Source organism: Mycteria americana, chromosome 1 (assembly GCF_035582795.1).
Source record: "Mycteria americana isolate JAX WOST 10 ecotype Jacksonville Zoo and Gardens chromosome 1, USCA_MyAme_1.0, whole genome shotgun sequence".
Lineage (NCBI taxonomy): Eukaryota > Metazoa > Chordata > Aves > Ciconiiformes > Ciconiidae > Mycteria > Mycteria americana.
Genome location: NC_134365.1, coordinates 178,917,525 through 178,941,723, shown reverse-complemented (window position 1 = coordinate 178,941,723; position 24,199 = coordinate 178,917,525). Strand labels below are relative to the sequence as shown.

Below are 24,199 nucleotides of genomic sequence, written 5' to 3'. Positions count from 1 at the left end.
GATATGATTACCCCTCACATATCAAGTTGACCCTGTGTGTTCAGCTTTTGTAAAAAAGACCTGACATAAACTCTAGATTCTGTTATTTCTACATAAACATAACCAGTTTGGTTAAAATTCCTTGCATAATGACATTTAAAAGGTTTGGAGCTAGAGTAAAGTAATAGGGAATGGATTATTTAATTTATGTAGGTTCTGCCAGCTTCCTAACCCCAAAGCTCCATTGAATTTCTTTCTTCAGCTTCCTGATATACAGACAGGCTCAATACCTGCTATACTTTACTTATGGAAGCGAAGACAAACCAGTATCAGCTTTCTGTACTTCAGGAGCTGAAGACTAAGCATGCATGCATTAGTACATGCTTTCCTTTCAACGTTTTGGTCAAAAACACAAAGCAGATGTAACATTTCATTAAACCTGAGTCATCAAACGCAAATCTGTCCCCAAGTACGCTATAGCAACAGCCAGAAGCAAAGGAATTGCCAGTCATTTATGTGGAAGACTATTCAATGCATTTCTTCTATGAGGTAAAGCCATCTTATGCCAGCAATGGTGCAATAGTATTCATTAAATCTTTTGATATGATCATCCCTACCTATACCCCCTACCATATTCTTGAAATTACTGGCCCCATTCATGACCAAGGTAAACAAAAATTAGTAAAGGAATAAAGCTAAGTAATGTCATTTCCCTTAAAGCCTTACACAAATATTTTTTGAGATGAGATGACGACTGTGAGATGTTAGTGACTGTGCTGGTAAATGTCGTCTTCAATTTATGTGGGAATTTATATGTGTTCATGCAGCTGTATTCCTGATCACATTCCTGATTCAGGTACCATTCCTGATCTCAGGGCTTGCTGTCAGACTCACCTACAAATCCAGATTTCAAGCCTGAAGGATTGTCATGAGTTAGTCTTGTGAACATGAGGGTCATCTTAACTGTGGAGAACAATAGGGAAAAAACCTATGAGGATGCTTATTTGGAAGCATCACTCCAATTTGAAGCATTTTGATAAGGAGTAACGCACAAGGTGAAGGGTGAGGCAAAACCTTTCAAGCACTGTGTTTCCAGTTGTTAAAAGGGAAGAGCCAGTGAAGGAATTAAGGAGTGACAATTCAAAGCAGCAGACTAGGAAAGTATTTTTGCCATATGAATTTGTTTATACAACTCAGACAGAAGTAAGCTTTAGTAGGTAAGATATGAGGAGAAAGAGCATATGAATTTACAGCTAGAGAGCGGGATAGGACAATGAGGGGCAGAGGCTTTTTATGAGAAGAAATTTAGACACTATGTTGTAATGAAGAGTTAGAAGTAACAAACAGGATACCTTGATTTTGAACTTCACTGCCAGCCAAGATGAAGAGAGTGGTTCATAGTGACCAAGAGTAGTAGTAGGGGGGAAAGAGGAGGAGGAATCTGAAAGGGTGAACGATTAACAGCTCTGTTTTCCCAACCTGACATTGTCATAGCAGCTAAACATTCACAGAGAGAATCAGAAAAGCAGGCTGAGGTTTTAGGTCAGACAAAAGGGAATAGACCTGGAGTACAAAGGGCTATGCCAATTGTCAACATGGATATGGTGGCTGAATTTCTGTTTGTGGCTTAGACTACTCGGATACGAAGCACAGAGAGGGAGACAATGGGAGGAAGATCGCAGCCCTGAGAAACTAAAACAGAAAGTTGAGGGAGAAGCCAAAAAAATGAGAAAGAAATTAGCCATGTGGATGGAGAATAAGAAGATCCTAACGAAGGGAGAGCAGTATGTGAATACCAAAAACCTTTTATCAAAGGATAGTCTAGAAAACTCTAGGAGGCAGGGTATGAGGTGCTAGTTCTAAGATTTGGCTAGAAAGAAATCATTAAAGACAGCCACATTTAATAAAAGTTTGCAAAAAAGGTGACTGGCAACAGAATTGATGGTAAGGAAGAAGGTACTTCCCAGCATTTTGCAAGTATTATGCTTATTCATCCATGTGTTTAAATGACACATTCTTACCAAATTAGGAACATGGAAATATATCCATGTTGTTAGTGAATAAATGACTATTCAAAGAATAGGAAAGTTTCATAGGTTTTAACTTCAATTAAAGTACTTCATTACATTTTCTCTTATCAACAATTTCCTTGAAGACAGGATTCTGTTTATACAGAATTATTACAATGTGAGTTCTAGAAATTTTCTTGTATATTTTTGCTAAACCTCTGTGGTAATTGCACTTCAGAATTTTCTTAATGGTAGTAATCATCTATCAAAAAACGTGAAACTAAGCATGGCCACATTTTCTCTCCCCTTGCTGTATTTAAAGAGAACATCTCAATTTCTATCAGATGCTGTAGATTTGCCACCTGAAGAAGAAATAAATTAAATCAAATCATTGCACTTTAATATCTGATTCCAGATAAAAGATTTGTACACAGCAAAACTTTCGAAGGGAGGTGCCTTCAGCTGGAACTGGGTAAACAGCTGGAAGGCATATCACCTACAAGGGAAAAAAAAAGTTTAATATTTTGAGGGGGCCACATAATGTTACATTACTTTTAATTCTGCAACAAGCTAAGAAATTCAGAGTTTAAGTGAGCAAATATTCTTAACAGCCTTCTATCAGCCTGTTTTTGTGAAGAGCGCCAGCTAGTGATTTTCACTGCTTGTAGAAAACCTGGTTTGTACTGGTATCAGTGTTAAGAATGAGAGCAACTGAAAATCTGCCTCTATATACTTTGTCAAATGCATGCATGTGTATTCACGTTATGAAAAAAGAAAACTTCTTTTATGTTACCAGATTTGGAGAGGATGTCATAAACTCTTTTGATAGAGCACTCTTTTGCTACAGTAGCTTAAACTACAGAATAGACATATTATACCTTGTCTATTGCATATCATAAAATATGATTTAAATGAACAATATTGAAATCAAAGTTTCAGTTTAGGAACTTGAGTATTGTTGTGAAAAGCCTAGTCAGTTATATTTATAGCTTCATATTTTCACAGGAAGAAAACAGTTAAGAAACCTAGGGATCCCTCATGCTTTATGCAAGTGCAATAGGTTTTAGATAACAGGATCAGGTCCACAATTTGCTTTTCTTAAAACCTACAAGAAAAAATAAAAATAAATGCCACCATCATACAAACTACAAAGGTGAAAAAATGCTGTATCTTGCATTTTTCTACCTCCTGTGGCTAGGGACAGAATGCAGACATGCCGCAATAATGTTTTTTATTTCTACTGTTCAAACCATATTAATGAGAACATCATTTTGGAGAACTAATTATTTCTATTTGTCTTGTGTCACACTTTCTAATTCCCCTATATTAGCACAGCCAAAGCAAATTAATTGCTTTTCCAGCAGTTGAACCTTGTCCAAGAATGAGCTCACATTCCCTTCCAGTTTTGCAGTTTCTAGGAGTGCATTGTGTCAAAAATTTCTCTTGATACTAAACATAGCCCAGAGAATATCTTTACAGATTTCTGTTGCTGCTCACTTGATGAAATTTATAAGTTTAAGTGACCCACTAGGAAAGATAAAGTTCTTAGCTGCAAGATTATACATCAAAACAGTTAAAGTGAAATTAAAATTAAATGAATGAATCTCACTGAAGCAAAAAAAAGCGGTAATTAATGGTTCCCTTAATTGTCTTCATAAAATATTTGCATGGGTCTAATTTGCATAATTTGCATGTATTAATTAATCTTTCAAAGGAATTTTGTGCTGAGAGAAGCCAAAAAATCTCTTTGTTTTATTTAACATCTAATGAAATATTTATCTTTGTTAATGAACTTCTCATCTTCATTAAAATAAAAATTGCACAAGTTTGTATGTTTTAAATGTTTTTATAATTGAAGTATACAAAAAAATCTCTTCAGACCTATAGTATCCGAAAAACAAACACATTATTGCACATTCTGTGTCATTTTGACTACAGCAACATTTAAAATTTGAGAAACTCTATTCACTCTAGCAAAAGTTTTCAAGGGCTTTTAAATGGCTTCAATTTCATGTTAACTGGTGATAATTTTTCTTTTTAATTTTACAAGTAGGGATGACAAGGTAAACATTTTGGTATTTTTTATTATTGTCAACCTGTGATACATAACAGCTTTTATAGAACAGATATTATGTATAGAAAAAGAGGCTGATGTCGTAAGTTAAAGTTAAAATTTAAAATACTGCAGGATTTTGTACGTGATATGGGGTTAGTTTATACTCTAGTAGACTAACAGCTGAGGAAAAACAGTTTGTGAGTTAGTGCCTGACATTTAATGATTGAACCTGGAGTAAGACTGAGGACAGTAACAGTTACAAAGGACGGTAGTGGCAGAGGACCTAGTTGAATGACAGGTTGCGGTGATCAGCAACTTCAAGACAGTATCCAAAAATAGCTAGACATCCAGAATGAGAATATACGGTATTAAATATACGGCAAAAAAAATCGGTGTTAAAGTTTTGTTCAAAATTTGAATATGGAAGTGTGAGGAGATGAAAAGAAATGAAGTACTTTGCAGAAAGCTATTTCTGTAAAAAGAATAGGTGTAAGAGGACGATGATTAGTTTTTCGAGGACAAAGGTGAAGGCTATTACTTAAAAAGGGGACCACCTAGAATCCCAAGGTAATGTATCAGCTACTTAATATTGTTGGAAATAGTGTCTGTGGGGAAAGAATAGCAAAGTATGGTTAAAATAAAATAGCTTCTATACAGAATGGTAACACTGTGCCTAGTAAGATTTGTGAAATGGAGTTTCATTTTTTTCAAGGATAAGTACAATATTATTGAAATAATAAAAGTATACTTGAAGTAGGGAAATGATTGGGGATTTAGAATACAAAGAAACTATATTTGCGCAATGAAACAGCACAATGGGATTTGTACTCATTTTCAATACGCTTGCATATGCTTAAATCCTTGCACAAGTTTATAAACACATTAATGTGTTTGAATTAATTTTAGACATGCAACACCTTAGAGAGCCAGCCCTGCAGAGATAGAAAAGTAGGAGCTGTTTAAGAATGCTTTAAGATACAGCACTCATTGTATAAACGAAACAGGAGGTTTAAGCTATTGAGATTGTATGAAGAGTCATATATTCTTTACTACATTATCCTATAATTTTTTCAACTGATAAGATATAGTGGAACTTTGCTGATACCATAATGGCAGTATAGAGATTGCTGTGTATTAAGAAGGTGTGGAACTTGTGGAATAGCTGTTGAGGCAATGTAATTATCCATAAAGTACCCAAACAATATCAGTGGGAGGGAGATGTTTCACTTCACACATTTGTGGGATAGATGTCTTTATCTGAGCTATTTGGCTGGACTCCTATTAAATTCAATGAAAGGTAATAGACACATTTCTACCTTTGAAGAAAATGAATCATACCTTCCAAGTTTCTTCATTGATTATAAAGGGAGTCTACAAAACTGGCTCAGAGGCAGCTATCTACAGTGCAGGTGTCTGAATTTACTGTGATGAATCTCATCTGTTGTGTATTTTCCTTTTTGCTTGCCTCAGAATTCCGACATCACTTGTGACAGTAAACACGCTACGAGCAGCTGCATTTCAGTCACTTCTTGTAACTACTGATGTTGGCAATGAGTAATTGTGCATCACTTCTAGAAAAATATCCATGCCTGACAATTCCTCTTCTGCTTGGTGTAATTCTGTAATGTTTCCATACTGTACAGTTCTGTAAGTTGCATAAAGCATGACCCTCAGATGTAGAAAGGAGAACTTGAATTCTGCATTAATCCTGAAGCTTTGCAGCTTTTATTTCAATTGGATGCTACCGTGGGAGGCACAAGGCATGAAACAAGAGTCTAAAGAAGCGTTCCAAAAACTCTGAAATAAGAACAAAACGGGACATAAATTGAAAGGTAGAAAAAGAGGTAGATGAAGTATCACAGAACTCTAGAAGGGAAAATGGTATCGTGTTACTAATATAGTTGCATTAGATTACTGTAACTGTATTACTATATCATTACTAATTTGTAATGAACAACTAGTAAATGTTTCTCCATTTAAATGTAGTTTTGCTTGCAAACAAGATATGGGCCGGAATTAACTTGACGAAGCGTAGAAGTCTACAATGTAGACATGAGGCTTGTCAGCCTCAGCCCTCTGTGGAGGGAGTGGAGAGAAACATCTACAGTACGGTTCATCACTTCATAAAGTACGTGTCTGTATTTCTCCTTTGTCTATGGAAGGAGCATAACTAGAGTACCCTGGTGTAGACCTCTACAAACAAATTTAGTAAACTCAGTGACATTCCAGAAAAGCTGAATTCAGTTTCTGAAGGCAAGAAAGTAATTTTGTTTGTTTGTTTATTTTGGTTTTGCTTTTGGTGTTGTTTATGGAAATTTTTTTTCCATACAATAAATCCATTTTATAGCAGGGGTTGTAATTATACTCCAAGATAGTCTAATTGCAAAGGATAAATGTAGCATGTGACACAGTCACAAGAAGTATATGCTAAGGAGTCACTGTCTTTGCTCATTTCACATTTTGCAGCAAACAAAGAATCAAGTGGATAATATCGATTTCACAATTAAAATGGTAGCATTTGTTTGGGTTGCTTACATGCTTTAGCTCTGATGTTTTGCTCTTGAATGATATGGTAAAGGAATAGCTCATTTTGCATGCTTCAGTGCATTTTTAACCAATGCCTTAAGCCAGAACCAAATCTTTATGCAGTTTTTATCTACTGATTTCTTGATGGCAGCACCGATGCTTTGGTATCTCACAAGGGTGTTGTGAAACTTAATTAATGTTTATAAAGTATTCTGGATCTCGGATGAAAGGCACAGTAGAAGTTCAGTTATGTTATTAACTTCTGCTTTTATATTTTCTTTGGTGACTGATCAGAATCCCAGCCATTAAAAAGTAGCAGAGAGAGTCAATGCAAGATACAGCAATTTACAACTATTATCAACTAATTATAGTTAGTTTCAAATCTAGTACAGGGAAATAGATGGAAAATTATTTTATGGGATTTAGTAAGGAAATACTTGATAGCCATAATTTTGTGTAAAGGCAGCCTGCCTGGATTTTCGTATGAGAAAAAATTAATACACTGACTTACCTCAATTATTCTGTGTTAGATCAAAAGTGGTATATTACTGAGTGGTGTAATATTACTGAGTATATTACTGAGTGGTGGTACATTACTGGTATATTACTGAGTGGTGGCACATTTTGGTGTAATAGGTGACAGTCTTTCTTTTATAATCCTAAACTAACAGGGGGGTCAGAAGTCCTGTTAAAAAGAATGAGAGTTCAACATTCACTTAATATATTCAAGAGGCAAACAAGCAATTAGACTTAAAATGTAAATAAAACTGTATGGTGAGATTGTATCAAGCAGGCAGCGTTTTGAACAGTGTTAGGAGTTAAGAAGGCAACCACCTTCCTAAAATATCACTCCAACTCAATTGCTCTGTTACTCTTATGTCAGTTAAAAAAAAAGAAAAAGAAAAAAAGAAAAAAAAGATACCCTTGTCATCAATAAAGCTATATTAACTTAAAGTAGCTGAGGGTCTGACGGTTTAATTTTAAAGTGGCCAAAGATTTTAAGTTTTGTCCTTTCTCTCTTTGCCAGTATGATGAAAAAAAAAGACAAAACATTTTTATGTCCTCCAGAAATAGGAAATATTTATAGTATTTTATTTTAAGATAAACAAATTCTTAATATGTCTGTAATATTCATATAAATGCTTCATTGTAAACCAGCAAAGCAACCAATTACTATGCCAAATCTCTTTTAATTCTAAAAATAGCATTTTCTAGCAGTGGTTATTTTTATATTGATATAATTAAGAATGATAACATAAAACAATTTAGGCTTTGTATGATTCAAGCATTTAGCTTTCCCATGGATTTGATTTGGAACTTGACCCATCTCTGTTAGCATCTCAAGTTCCTATGAAAGAAAAAAAAAGAAAAGAAATAAATCAACTAAGAAAAGTAAGTATAAAGGAAGTGGAACTAAAATTAACACATTTGGAACGAATACTTAGCCAGCATCACGTTCCATCTATAGCTAAAATTTGCTGTCAGCATATATCTATAATAAGTATTCTTCCAGTTAACTGCCAGCTGGCTTGTAAAGAGGAAAATCTATTCTATAGAATAGACTGCTAGCTTTAAAAAGAAATCTTTAGCTTTTCAACCCTTCACAGGAAGTATTTTGGTCATTGTAAGGCTCCATAACACCTGAAGGACATCCTGGGAGACAGCAGCATATATAATGATAATGTGATGTCATTTTGTTTTTCCTAGTTGAGAAACACGAAGTGTGTATCAGTAATGGTAAAAGGAACATTTTTTCTATTATATTCTTGTCAGACTTATTTTTTAAAAGTGATGCAGCCTCTAATAGCTTAGGAAAAGCCAGAATAGCATAATAGTGTGTTTTGTCATGGCCGTTAGAAAGGATGGATCACAAAGTGCTACAGCTGGCCTTGGAAACAAAGTGTTATGAAGTCAGGACCAAAAAATTTACAGTGCTGGTTTATGTGCATGAAATTAGAATAGAGATTGTTAAAAATATACAATGCTGTATTAGATAATTCAAGTTTTGACTTGTTTATTTAGTCTCTTTGTTGATTCTGCAGATTTTGCCTGTGACAAACTGTCGGTGCAACCCTTGCATTAAAAGACATGTATTTTTCATGATATTGTTTCATACTGCAATATGCTGGCTACAAGTCCTTTCAAGTAATCAAGCTATATTGAATACAGACATAAAATAAAAAGAAGCAATAATTTGCTCTCATTTTTAGCTTTACACTCTGACTCAAAGATATACACTTGTAGCCATTGAAGAGAGCACAATATGTTTGCACGTTGATGAATTGAACATAAAAATATTGTGGTTGGATCAGACTCCTTGGCTTTACTGGAAATACTGGAAGCATCATAAAAGTGGTATAACTGACTGGAGGATCAGTTCCATTTTCAACCTTATCATCAAATTTGTTATGACAATCACAGTTACTATCACAGCAGTAACTATGCCATCCTAAGCAATCTGGTTCCCAATGCTAAAATATTGAAATGCTAAAACACTATTAAAACTTGCAAAAATCAGTTCTATTCCAGTTCCAAATGGGCTACAGTTCCAGAGTTTGATCTTAAACATTCAGTGCATAAAAGAGTCCTAATTTTAGGAATTAACAACTAAGGTTTTCCTGTAGGTTTTTTCATATTCTTGCAAAACTTGTGACTCTCTTAGATCTTCCAGCTAAAATTAACTTTATAGCTAAGTCTATTTTACCAGACCAGATATTCAGTAAATATATTCAGCATGCACTCAGTTCTTGCCTTTCTTCCTACTAAAATGGCATAGCATTAGGGATAAGACTAGATGGGCTTTAAAATCTGCATTTGCAGGCTATTGTATCACAAATACCATCTTAAAGGCCATTTTAATACATCTCTCATCTTGGAAGGCTACACCAGAACTGAGTTCCTGCAATAGAAAACAGAGCTGTTTTGTGTGTCTTTTCACTATTTAATGTATATACAAGGAATAATCAGTTACTTTTCTATGATACAAATATCAATTAATTTTATTTTCATGTTGTGGACTCTATTTCTTGTATTATACTAGCAGCATGTTCTGAAATTATTGTAGTTTAAATACACCTTGAGCACGGGTAACCAGCACCCTAAACACAGTTCCAGGAGAGGTCCTGCAAGTGACTTGTACAATGCCATTAATATGTTGCTGTTGAAAATAAACAGTGTAAGTGGAAAGCTAGGGGGGAAAAAAAAAAAGAGAAAAAGCAACCATGAAGTAACATTTTTCATTTCCTCTGTCTTGACATAATCGCACTTCCAAGCAAGAAAATTTTACACTTCAGATATTTTACACAGGTCATTTCTCCTGACTCCGAGGTAGTCACTTGATCCCAGAGTCACTGCTTAAGACTGCTCTGTGGTTTAATTTAGCCATTCTTTTTTCTCTTGCTTACTTTTTGATGATGGACCATGGTGCTAAGTTCTCTCTGGGAAAGCATGCTGCTTCCATATGGTCTGGGATTTCTGTCGTGGGGTGCATCCAGGACACAGTCTGTCATGACACGCTGTTTTTTCTGAGGAATCTCCATTGGCGAAGACACAGAGTGGTGCCAAATTCAAACCACCTGACCCTAAGGCTAATTGAGTTTTTCCTGGGAGGGTAGAATAATAATTTTGAAGTACCTATCTGAAATTATGTTACCACTGAGAGGGAATGGGAAGGGTTGGCTTGTCACCACAGTACTTAAATGCATCTATGAAGATATGCCCAAGATGGAAGTTTACAGTCAGTTAGGGGAACTAGTTTGAATTACGAATTGAAAAACAATCTATCTGGGTCAGCATTAGCACTTCTCACAGAAACAAGGTTCCCTTGTAATTTAAAATGCTAGTATTTTTCATTCCTTAGAGGAACAAAAGCATTTTGCTTAAGTACTGCTGAATAGCTAACTGCTGGGTTAAACCCCATATTCATCTTTCAGCTTGAAGTCCTCCTCAGATTTAACGTGAGCTGTTTTTTTCCGTTTTGTATTTGTGTCGCACATGCTAAGCCCCGGGAACTTCATTAAGGTCTATTCATGTTTCCGTGTGGTAGTAAGGATTATGTGTGACTTCAGTTCATTGCTCATTTCTTAGGGCATGACTTCTGGCTTGCTTTCTGTCACCTTGACTCTTGTTCTGGAGCTGACTGCTTGGTGCCATTGTCTTCCATAAGCTTGCTTTCATACAAAATACCTAAAATCAGCAAGCTTATATTGCATATGTTTTGACATCCCGTGCATCCTTAATAGATTTTCCATAAGCTTGCCACTGTGCAATCTATCTCTTTTACAGCCTCATTCCTTCCTCTTCTGCATGTGACTATTTCTTCATGTTTTGCATTGGGCTGTTACTCTGTTTTAGCACACAGATGAGAACAAGGGTGGTTGGGTATTAAAGAAAAATGTGGTGTTAATGTGATATTGATATTAGAATAGGATTCCACACATCCCAGAATTGATGTATGCGGGCTAATGTAAGTAGTAAAGCTAAATGCTTTCTTTAAATGGCCTCTATTTTCCAGTAACCTTTGCAGCATTTGAAATGGCATCTCAGTAACCGGGATTAAGGAAAAGCCAGATCATACTCTTGTATTAATTGTGGGGTTTAAATCTAATCTGAGAGCAACAAAACACTAGTCTGCCTTTTAGTTATTGGGGTATTACATCGAATGAAAGTTATTTGTTTAGAAAATAAGTAGCTTGTAGAGAAGAGTGAGGTATGTTTGTTATTCTGTGAATCAGAAGAGATGCTCTGCATAGGAGTAGGTATTAGGTAAGTCTTTTCTTGTGTTTTAAAGAGTAGTCTGGGCTAAAGCTCTAGAAAAGATAATGCTACATCTTCATAAATGGTTTCTATATGCTGAAGGAAATAAACATCACACTATCTGGTGAAGGAAACAATAGGTTGCTAGTACTAACCGTGGCCACAACTATTCCTAGTAGAGAAATCATGACCCATGTTACCTTTTCCAGACTTTCATAAAAGATCTTTATTAATCCACACTTTATTATGTGATCTGTAATTGTAAACACATGTATCATGCTAATACTATTAGCTTCTAGTTCAGTGATGGAAAGGATCTGTGTGTGTGTTTCTGTATGTGTGTGTATGGAGGGTAGTTTTTAAGAACCTACTAACTTGTATATGATTTTGCATATGATTCTGTAATTTAATCTCAACTCAGAAGCAAAAACTGCTGAAAGCTCCAACAAACACTGTTCTATGGTATTTTATTCAGATTTCATTTTGTGACCATTTTTTCCTCTCCAGAGAGAAAAATGATTATTTTTAAGCCTGTTTGAAGATTAACTTTATGATTGATATTTTGTATTTAAGATTACTTTAGTGATGATGTTTAGCGTAAAAAGTGATCATTTGAGCAAAGCACTAAAAAGGGAGGCAAAACTGAGAAGAAAAGTGGGAAGAAGAGCAATCAGACTAAAAAGATGAATAGTAATTTCTGTTTCCATCAAGACATTACAAGAAAAAAAAAGAAGGTGTCAGGTAGAAACCACATTCCAATATTTAGATCTCAACTTTTTCTCAATTTTATGCTATCAGATCCACGGTTGCTTATTGACCGGCTTGCTAAAAAGATAGTAAAAAAAAAAAAGTTGTTTATGTTTTTGAAAATACGGTAGCAAATAAAGCACACCTTCTTGCAGAATTTAAAACTGTTCAATGCAGGACAGATTGTTCAGCACAGGAATTATCCACACTGTGTTACAAACAGCACGGAACACAATGAGCTGTGGAAGCTCACAAGCTGATCGTATTTAGCTGTGACTTCATCCTTTAATAACTTTTCCACATGATTCTTCAGTGGAAGGTGTTTTGTTTTGAGTTTTTTCTGTTGTTTTTTTTATTAATTTTTTTTACCAATAGGAGTGACACAATACAATGCCTTAGAGACTGAGGTTCAGTGCTTGTAAGTAATCAGTTCTGTTGTCTTTCTTTGGATGTGCTTTTGTTGTGTTTATACAGATAGAAAAAGGGTTGCTAAGTTCATAAGGCAACAATAAGACAGTGTGATTTTTTTTTTAATCTGTTTATTTCAAAGAATTTCTCACCTTGCCAGTTCAATCTTTTCAGTGCGCAAAATGGCCAGCTCTGTGTGTTCTATACGATCTTTAAATAATAGAAGGTGACATATTCAGGTAGTTCATCGCTTTGTTAGTTTTCTAAAGACCAGATTGCTGACCTTTAGCTTGCTCCCACGGTATTCAGTGATATAATGAAAACATATATTCATGATTAAAACACATGATAAAATTACTGAAAGAAGATCCTGACAGTTCAATAGTTAAAATAACTGCAAAAAAGGTGTTCAGACACTCTTTTTTATACATCCTTGTTTTAGTTTTATGTCTGGAAACTCAGATGTAGAATTAAAATCTCCTAAGTATAAATTATTATTTTAAAAAGAAAGACATGAACATCTCAGTCTCCTGAATATTTGCACTGAGTATTAACACAAATATATTTGTACATGAATGTTAAGTAGAGAAATGAAAGGTGTATGATTAATAACAATATGCAAATTTGAAACTAATTTATTGGTGTTATACAAAGGGCAAACTAGGATAGTGTTTGGCCAAATATGTTTACATACTTCATATTTGCATGAGTTTATTGAACACGCAGTGTGAAATCACCCATCTTTGCATAAAAACTGGATAAGCACTTTTTTTAAAGAACAAATTGCTCAAATTTCAAAGCCTCAACAGTTAAGCCTGCTTTCCTACATCTCCTGTACTCCGCTCTAATTCTACTTGGGAAGAGGGCAGTGGATCCATCCACGTTCCCCAATACATGATCTACTTTTGCTATCAGTAACAGTGTCAGGACAGTATAGATCCCTCTGTCCCTCCTTTGCAGTGTCGAGTTGTAAAGCTTCAGCGTTCTGATTAACCTCGTACACTGGGAGGAGTCTTTTCCCCTCACAACATATTGTTTTGCATTTTATAAGGAAAATTACGGAAAGTTATGTTCAGTTGATTTCATTACTGCATTTTACAAAGGCTGGGTTTATGTTCTCAGTCGCACTCTGCAAACTCCAAAAAAGTATCAACCTCCCCATAAATGATTTTCCCATGATTATAAAGTTAGACTCCCATTTTTATCTTCCTGCTTTGGTGGAAAATAAATCCTCTTTTGTCTTGATTTTGAATAAAATATATGAAAAGTATACAAAAATAGATTTCATCCTTAATGAGCTGCTTCCTTTAAGTTTTTCGAAGAAGGGTTACAATTTGACTAAGATCCCTTCCATCTGTCACAATATGCTTGCTTTTATTTTGACTTCCCGTTGCTGTCTTATCAAATATCACATGAATCATTACCATTTGTTTGCCATCCCTTTCTTTTGTTTTGTTTCTCTTCCTCCAAATGATTAAAACATCAGGTTGAATGAAAGGTTAGAAGTACACTGTGATTCACATTTGCCCCATCTTATTAAAACAAATAAACCAACCAGTTATATAATTTAAATGTGCTTGAGCTATGGCTTGCAGATGCTTTTATCAGCTCTGGGCTGAAGAGGTTGTGTGCATTCGGGCATGCACGTACAACTGTTCTTTGAAAGGGACAAACCTCATTAGATTACAGGTGCCTGGAAATAACTTCTGAGAAAATAGCTGCCATTTTCAATAAAGCTACTTCCTAAGAGGAAACACAATTTATTATGTTCTTTAGCACAAGTGAGCAGCTTTTCTTTTATTTAGATAAAAGTAGCCCCATTTAATGTCACAAATATTTGATTTCTTTTAATCTGTTGGACTGAAGGTGGATCATAATATTTTTCAGTCTAGTATTCTAGCTTATAAAATGTTGAGGAAAAGAGCTGTAATGTTTCTTAAGTTACAAAATATGTGTTACACTAACTTACGAGTTATTTCAGTTACTTGCCACACCGTCTTTTCTTGTGCAGAGAGTCAGAAATGCTTCATTATTGCCTCAGCTTGCTAGAGCTGAAGTTAGCGGGTTTTAGTGGCTGTAGGGTGTGGCAACAATGTGTGTATCCTGAATTTCAGTATGAAGTCTCTGCTGTCTTTAGTGAGCACATGGGCTAGTCCTGGGGATTTTGTGTTGCAACGTGATTTTAAAAGAGGACTCTAAGCTCAGGTCAGCTCAGTCACCAGCTGTGGGGGGTGGACTTCATCCGGATTTTTATGAGCCTAGAACCTATCGTTTCAATTAAATAAGTATGTGCATGCGGGGTTTTTTGTGGGTGGTGGTGGGGTTTTTGTTATTTGTGCTAACGTAGTCCTTAGAGATCTCAGCTAACACTGCTGTACCTTGCTAAGGACAAGAAAACAGACTGAGAAACCATCAGTGCATGGAATCTCTGTTCCCTAAAAAGAGAAGGGGAGGAAAGAGAGAAAGGTTAAAAGGGAAAACAGAAAAACAGAAAAGTGAAATCACAGATTATTTCAGAGTCAGAGTTGGGAATAAAGTTCCCATCCTCACTTGTTCGTTTGTGTTCTTGTTAATAACAAGAGAGAAATCAACCTAAAGTAGGTGTTCCTTACTTTGAAAGCACAAAGAGATTAATAGCTCCACTGTTCAAATATCCTTAAGACCCATTTTGAGTGAAGATCAGCTTATGTCACTGGCCTGTGCATATTTGACAAAATTATATTAACTGTAGTTAGGAACCCTAGTGACTAAAATTGGGGCTACTTTGATGTAAGGATTCCTGGATCATGGCCTGGCATTTACTATTCTACAGCTCACAAATTATGATCATAAAAAATAACAACTAATAATAAATTAATAAAAAATTATCCAAACCTTGACATCCTAACTTTCCAAAGCTCCCACTGAAATTTCTCATCTTACCATTAATTTTCCTTCTCATACATTATTTTGTCCTTTTTTTCTTTTTAACTCTGTGGGTTTCTTTCTTATTAGCTCTCTGTGCCATGCTATCGTATCTTTTTTGGTTGGTTGGTTGGTTGTTTTTTTTTTTCCCCAAAGCTCCTAACTATATAGGAAACACTTCATCCTATTACTGAGGAGAGTTTTCCTCAGTAGGCTTTTCTATGATAGCAATTGACTGAATTCAGGTGTGACACCACACCTTTGATGCTGATTTGCAGATTTTCATAAACCAAAGACTGCAGTATGCTCTTATGATAGTCATGATGATCACTGTTGTTATGTTTATTTTTAAAGCAGCTCTCAGGATACAAACTAAAATATGATACGTTTGGATGGCAAACAACCCCAGTGTGACTTGCATTGAGTGGCAGAAATACACTCATTACCATCTAATAGATGATTTATTTAGTTTGCAACCTAAGACCAAACTTAACATTTCATTGTAGATTTTTATCACTTTACAAGGATGCATATTAATAGGAATACTATTTGAGTGGGTTTATGTTTTTATCTCAGAAAATGTTGGGCCCACAGAGATACTTACTACAAGCTGCCCACAGAACACTAGTATGAATCATTCCCCAGCTGACATCTCTGTGGGAATGCATTTCAAGGCATATGATTTGTTTCAGCATTTCAAACTTTTATGTCAGTTCCGTTTGTTTGTTTTTTGTAACATTTATGACCTTTTAACTATTTGGGCATGTTCATTCAAAAACCTTAAAATGAGTCTTAATTAAAAAGGGTTGATCTAGAAAAAATACTCCCTCACTCTGGCTAGAATTTCTGTCATATCAGTCCACAGACAAAAACAAATGAGATTTAGGAGTAGTGGCATTTTCAGTTGGAGTTACTAGCATGAGCTTGTATGATCTTGCTGAACACTGCTATTTGCAAAAGAGCAATTAAAACAGATGACAATCTGCTAATCATGCACAGTTCTGTTTAGAAATTTAGCAGTATTTTCCCAGTTTGTGTTTTTGCTTGACTTCCTAAGAGTGAAAGGAAGTTTTATGTATTTATGTTGTATATAACAGTATGTAAATTTGAGAAACTTTACCAGAGATCAACAATTTCCAGTAGGCTAAAAATACACTCCGACGTTGTAAACATTTTTAGAGAACACTGTGCGTGTGTGTTTGTGTAGTATAAGTTTGTGTGCATATATCCATGTTTGTGTGAATAGTATATTCCATATTTGTTTTACATAAAATTGTTTTTATGCAGACAGACAAATTCTGCATTTGTTGACAACAGTAAGTAATGCAACACACATATATAACTGTTAAATAAAAGCTGATCAGGAGGCAGGAGGCAGAGGCATGCTCATGATTTGGGATTTAGGAGTAGCGGCATTTTCACATTGAGTTATGAAGGATGAGCTTGCTTGATTTGCTGGTCACTGGTCACCCTCGTGATTTGTAGGTTTTGCTTGTGATTTTAACCTTGAAATCATGAAGGCCTATCAGTGGTAGTGCTCCATTGGTATTCAGATAGGAACACTGGCTACACCTAGACACAAAGTGATTCAGGTGGCTTTGGCAACAACACTGAGAAGTGCCAGTCATTTCAGAAGAACCTCTGAACAATGAGAACTGAGAGAGAAATGGTTAGGAAGAAGGGAATAGGAGTCTGAAAAGGAAAAGGGACAGCAATCAGATATAGGTACTGTAGTTGGTCACCACATCGTGATGCAAGGTTACCATTCCTCTGCAGAGCTGTGAGTTACCTCTGTTCTTCCTAGCACAGTTTGAAGTCTTCATATTTCTGAAGCGCAGTGCTATTTGCCTGATGTACATTCTTCATGAGTGGCTACATGAACTTCTCAGCTACACACAGGAGCATGCTGGAAGAAAAGTATAAAACCTAAAGAAATGATTTCTCCATCTTCTCCCAAACTCATGATTTGAGAGGGTGGTGGGCAGTTGTACAGATACTGTGAATTTTTTCCGTGTTGGCACTGTAGGTTCTAAAGAAAAGGATATTCATTTTCTACCTCATTCTTTCATGACTAATCTTGAGAAAATAAAGGAAATATTTTACAATTCGTAGCAACTTTTGAACTCTTACTAAGTATTATTACTTAATCATGGAATTGCTTTATCTATATCATAACACGGCAGGATTTATTTTAAAGATGTGTCTAATGCTTGCTGCATTTTCCCATATGTTAGGGGAATTAGTCAAATGCATTAATAGAGAATATATCTGTTTTATAATAAGCCTAGCAATGATATTAGATCAGCTGCTGAGTTCCTACGTAGCATTTTAAGTCCATTATCAATACAGATGATTTAATTGCACTTGTAATGGTCCATCATATAGTTATTTGAGGAACAGGAAGATTTATGCTTATTGTATATATCCATCATAAATGTTTTTAAGTTATATAAACAAATATCCTCTTACTTTGTAAGGAAGATGCTCTGTAAAGCTGCCCATCTCTATTATTGTTCATTGTCTGTGGATACAGAAGACAGGATCTGATAGTGCCTTGCATTAAAAGTGAAAAACCTCCTATTGAGTTCACTGCCAGATTGGGTCCTTAAGCAGTGTAAAATAGAGCTGACTTCTGAAAATGTACTGCTGTTCTCTGCAGATTGTTCATCTTTTGTTGGCTGCTACAAGGATTCAGCTTCCTACAGCTGTATTTTTAATTGAGAATATGTTTTAATAAATATTTTATTTTAAAAAGTATATGGAGACCTAATATAGAAAATAAAATAGGTTATCTTAATGTTTAGGTGTGGGAATTATGCAAAGCACTCATTAGCAAGTGTGCTTTCAGGATAGCCAAAGTGCTGGTATATATGCAGAGTAATTCTCTTACAGAGGTATCTGGACAGCTTTAGTGCTGTAAATGTCTATTGTGTTTATTCAATATGTTTGGGAGAATTATATGCAACTATAGCCAGTAGTAGCTCTAACTATCCTGTACTTGATGCAGGTTTTCTTTTGAGATGGTTTACCAGGCCTTCAGTTTTACCAAGCTCCGTTTCAGAGGTTCCTCCTTTATCTCCTGAATTCCCATAAGTATTTTGGTTTCTCTTCATGCATCAAAGAAGAATAAAAAGTCTTTAAGTTAAGGCCTTACTCAATTTCTTTTTATCTCTCTTCAGTGCACAAAGACCCTAAAGAGCAAAGAGAATGTGGAAATGGTGCTGAGTGGAAGCACTCTAAGTGGTGGGAAAGTTATCATCTACTCTGCCAAAAAAAAAGCTAGGAACGTAAAAAAGTAGGGAAAAGAGGCAGGAAAATGTAAAGACAGGGGAGAAAGTAGCAAAAGGGGGTACACCCCAGGAGCTTGCAAAAGAAAACTAGTGGTGGAAAAGGAAAACCAGAGGGACACTAGATAAGAATCACTGCGACAGAGTGAGCGATTCTACCGTCTCCTTTTTTCCCCAGCAGTTCTGATAGAAAGTGGACAATAAAAATTGGAAAGGGGTGTGCAGAAGAGATGAATTTTTACAGCTGTATATGATGCACATTTGTCTGCTTTCAAGTTACGCTTTTCTTTCTCCCAACAGTTACAGTAAGCTTGTGGAAGTGATGCTGTGCGTTTCAATGATAGCCAAGCATTTCAAAAATTTCAGCATTCATTTATATAGGTTTATCTCACACAGTTGTTTTCCTGTATATCTAATAAGAATTTTAAAAAGTGATTTGGAATAAAAAGGTTAGACTAAGAAAATCAAAACAGAAACAAAAAACTCTGAAATCTTACAAAAGTTTGCTGATTTCACTTGGACCAAAAGAAGGGTTTCATGCAGACTTCAAGACTTGAGATACAGCTTGTACTTTCAGATGCATTATATTCTAAAATATAATGCATAATTATGTACTGTGGAGGATTAATATGCTTCATAATGTGCTTTATCCACAAGGGAGCAACGCTTTCTATCCTACAGGACAGAAAACTAAGAAGTTTTTCTGTCTGTTTCCTGTTTAAAAAAAAATAAACATCTTAGTATTGCTATGAGAATAGATGCATATAAGATGTTCGTGTCCCCAGTGAAGAAAAAATTGCTTTATATTTGTAAATTAGGTGAAAATATGTTATGACAGAATGTTATCTTCAAGTTTTTCTAGATCAAGTTACTGGCTAGGTGAGCTTATTGTTTCTCGTGTTCCCTCTCCATCACACATATCTCACTTAAATATATGCTCCTCACTTGGGTGGAAAAAATGTTGAGAGAGACGTGCTTACATCTTTAACATAGTAATTGTTCAGTTAATCTCATTTATGGGGGAAGGAGGCTATACTTCACTGATACCGATTAAATATCCTATACCGGGTTCTATATAAATAGCTACAAATGTGCACAATGGTTACATTACATGGTATATTTAACAACATAGCTAAATCAGAAAGTATGAGCTATGCCTTTAGTGATGGGAGTACTAACGATTGCATGCAAGAAGATTTTTGCTCTGCAACCATGAAGGAAATAATTGCTGTTCAGCACTATTCAGTTAAGTTTGCATATCAGTAAAAACACATGCACAGAGGCTCCACCTACATTCCTAGTGCCCTAGCACTGATATGAGTGCAGCATATATTAAAGCTTTAGAAGGTGTTACAGTATTCACAACTTGCAAATGCGTGTAATTTTTAACAGAGTTTGTTTGACCACTGTCAGATGAAATTGCAATGTTGATATTCAGGTTTTATTATTTTTTTATTTTAAACGTAAAGTACCATAGGTGGCATTTTACAGATTTACGGGAGGATTACTTCTGCTGAGGTTTTAAATCTTGTGGTTTTTTTTCCTCTTTTTGATTCATTGCAGGTATAAATATATAAAGCAATTTTTTTTTTTTGTATTTTAGATGGAAGACTTTATTTGAAAACTACTGTCATGTATTGAATTTTTCCTGCTGAAGATACCTGTGCTACGGTAAAGAACTTTGCAGTAAGACATTGGCTCGTAAGGAGTTCTGTGGAAACAAAGCGTTTTCAAGGCAACTTCCTCAACTTCATTTATCAATGTTCTTCAAAAATGTAAAGAATTCTGCAAGAGTGTCCTCCTTTGGTTATCTCCTATGGCTCGACCTGGAGACCTAGAGAATGTTTGTAAATGTACAGTAGCACTCTTCTTACGGTGAAAATCTGCGTCTCTGCGCCGGACTATTGTATCCAAAATTGCAGGCAGGTCAGAACAAGGCTGAGTATTCCCTTTTTCAAGGAATGCAGACTCTGTCCTCCTCTGATGATTCAATATTTGAGCACATCAAATGATCCTTCCAGCGGTGTCCCAGTACACTTACAGACTGTTATATCATACCGAAACCAGCAAGACAGCTCAGAAATGAACTTGTAGAGGGCATAAGAGGATTCTTATTAAAAAAAAAGGAAAAAAAAAAAAGGTAAAAGAAAAAAAAATTGATACATTCAGTTTTCAAACTATGATTGTGGGTTTTCTTCTAAAGACATTTTTTCCACATGCTTTCCAAGAGACCAACACATGTATGTTAGACTACATTAAGTGAAATGGAATTTTGTGTAAGTGAAAAGAAATGCTGAATGTAAACAAACTGTTTTACTGTTCACAAAGTCTCTTTTCCTAAAATAAAAAAATACAATAAAAAGAGTAATAATTTCTCATTGCAAACTGGCAGGGGTTTATGAAATAAAAGACTTTGCTTCTTATCAAACTGTTGGTCACATGTACAGTATATAACACAAATCACACAAGGAAGGTATTATGTATGCAGTAGAAATCTAGAGTTTAGGAAATGAAAATTTTAGATAATATTGTTTTGTCACCCTGTTGGTCAGAAAGACACCTTTCTAGTTTTAACGCATGCAGGCATGTAAATATTTGTCCTGGAGTCACAGTATTACTGAATGAGATCTTAAGCATCTGGTAACAAGTCAGAATTCTGTATCAGCCACTTTTATTTGTATATTGAGCCCTGGTTAGTGCCCTGATTAGTGCACTTTTAAGAGTGGACTGTGGCTGAGCAGCAAGTCAAAATGCCAGAAATATTTTTATATGTTAATGTCATATTACGTCAATGTTGCTAAAAAAAGAAAACCTAACAAACACTTGATGTATCAGTCCAATTCCATGTAGAACTGAGTGATACAGTTGAAGTCTATTGTCCCTCCCACCTTGTCTTAGGGATGGGTGGTTATGTGTTACTTTCACTGTCTTTATGAAAGCTACAATATGTGTTTTCACCTTTGTGCTGATAACTGGAAGTAAGCTGCAACACAGTGCTTATTACATTACTAAAAGTTATGTTCTTTGCTTTGCGTACTTTTGGGTTACCCCTTTAAAGACTGATTTTGTGAATCAGTGCTATTACTGTAAGTTTTGTGATTATGCTTTCTTCATCTAATGTTTTATGCATATAAAATATTATTTATTACGTGGAAACATATCAAAACCTTAAATGTCTAAGATGCCTAACTTAAAGCAAATATTTCTTTAAAAATAGTTCTGATTGGATATTAATATTATTTTGTCAAAAAAAAAAAAATCTAATGTTTTGTAAACTCTAGCACTGAGCTTCTATAGTTTGTAGGTCTTCCTTGCAATACTGGTACACATTTATTTTGTGCAGTTCATATTTACTCCACCACAATCCTTTTTTAACAATAGAAAGATGTATATACAAGTTCACATCACGGTAATTTTTTTTAAAGAAATATTGAGCAATATTTTTCATTAAATATTGTTACCTAATACTTTGTAGTGACATTATTTTCTAACCACGATTCTTTCATAATTTTCATAGTTGCTTGAACACGTATGGGATTCTGTACTCCAGTTTTTTCATATGCAGTCTTTAAAGGGTTAACAGCTGTAAAGTTAGCTGGACTTGTGGCAAGCTTTTGAATCATTCATACCTGAAAGAGAATTAAAAGCCTACAACTGAAATATGTAGTAGCATCTACCATTGCTCTGCTCCTTGCATAGAGTCACCTGTAAGTAGGTTTAGTAGTTTTACAGTATATACTTTCAAGACCTTTGGGAATGCCTCAGTGTTTGGCTTGGTACATAAATGGAAATGTTAAGGATTAAGGGGGAACCAATTTATAAGCTGGATGTTTAGAAAGAATCTTGCTAAAAACAGTGTAAATATTACAGACCATGAGATGTTACTGTAAGTTGAATTTTTTGCCCCTCTTTAGTTTTACAGGTTTTGGGTTGGTATTTTGTTTTTGGTTTTTGATTTGGATTTTTTTTTTTGGCATAGATTATGAAGAAAAGTTGTGCTCATGTTATTGTTTATATGCTTTTGTAATCTTAAAGATATTAATGTCTAGTTGTTCTATATTATAACCACATTTGCGCTCTATGCAAGCCCTTGGAACAGAACATACTCATCTTCATGTAGGACCTATGAAAATTGTCTATTTTTATCTATATATTTAAAGTTTTCTAAAAATGAAAAAAGGTTATTACGAATTTTGTTGTACAAAATCTGTACAAAAATCTGTTTTTACATCATAATGCAAGAATTGGAAATTTTTCTATGGTAGCCTAGTTATTTGAGCCTGGTTTCAATGTGAGAACCACGTTTACTGTTATTGTATTTAATTTTCTTTTCTTTTCAACAATCTGCTAATAAAACTGTCTGAAATCTCCCTGTGACTTTATTTACAGTTCATCTTTATTAAATTTTCTGAAATGTATAACATCAGAGGAATATTTACTTTCTAATGGGAGGCATCTAAAAACAACATAAGTCAGCTCTTTGTAATGTGAGGAGAACAATGCTGAATGATTTTATTTAACATGCAACTGCTTCTATCTCTAATATGAATTACTGTGGTGAAAAACATCATAAAAGCACACTCTGTGGTTATTGTTTAACAAGCAGATTTTCCATATTTTTTTTTCTTGCCAGCTAAGCAAACTGCCCCCATCTACATGATTTATTTATGTACATTTCTCAGTTTATGAAGCTGTTATTTGTACCTTTTTCTTTTATATTGTGATATTCCCATGATTCTTATTTCACAAAGCTTTGTGCTGAATAATGTAAAGTGGACACATTGATGGAACAAAACATATTATTCCCCTAACTACAAAAATGCAGGAATAATCCAGTTGGTTTTGTCTCAAATCTCCTTCACTTGATAAAACATGTTTAGAAACTTTGGTATCCTAACACATTTTTTAACAAACAGCAAGTATTTAAACATTTAAACAGGTATTTGGAGAAAGAAATAGTTCTGTAAGTGTTATTATGAGGGGGAAAAAAGGGTGATTTTTTTTTTTAAGGTAGACATGGTTATTTAAGAACAAATCTGGAAGTAAGATATTTTTGCTTACAGAAAATTCAAAAGTCAGAGATGTATGATTGATTTTGGGTATTCTCCCTTATTGCTGTGCCTTGCCCTGCCTTCCCTTCCCTTCCCTTCCCTTCCCTTCCCTTCCCTTCCCTTCCCTTCCCTTCCCTTCCCTTCCCTTCCCTTCCCTTCCCTTCCCTTCCCTTCCCTTCCCTTCTGAACCATACCTACATGAATGCTTCTGCTTTCCTTAGGGAGCAGGCTTGCTTGGAAAGGCAGAAGAGATTGGCTTTCTTGGACCAGTCCATTTCATTATCCCTAGATGGCCTGGGGACTGCAAGTGTGAGGCTGACAGGCTTACTGGATTCCAGCAGGTTGTTGTTGCTGGCTAGTTGATTAGGATTTTGGCTAGCTGTATATAAGGCAATCACAATCTCCCACCTGCATTAAAATATCCCTCATTTCTACATCCAGCTACGCATCCCAGCTATGCCATAGCCAGCTCCCCTG

At 35.2% G+C, this 24,199-nt stretch overlaps 1 protein-coding gene across 4 annotated transcripts in view; it reads left to right on the top strand.

Moving 5' to 3' along the window:
* Positions 1–22,961, top strand: part of DACH1 (dachshund family transcription factor 1) — a 366,962-nt gene extending 344,001 nt beyond the window's left edge. For all 4 annotated transcript variants that reach the window (XM_075527170.1, XM_075527176.1, XM_075527159.1 and 1 more), the window contains one exon: positions 20,275–22,961. In XM_075527170.1, coding sequence (XP_075383285.1) covers positions 20,275–20,312 — 38 coding nt within the window. In that variant the 3' untranslated portion in view covers positions 20,313–22,961. The remainder of the gene's footprint in view (positions 1–20,274) is intronic.
* Positions 22,962–24,199: the final 1,238 nt, after the last annotated feature.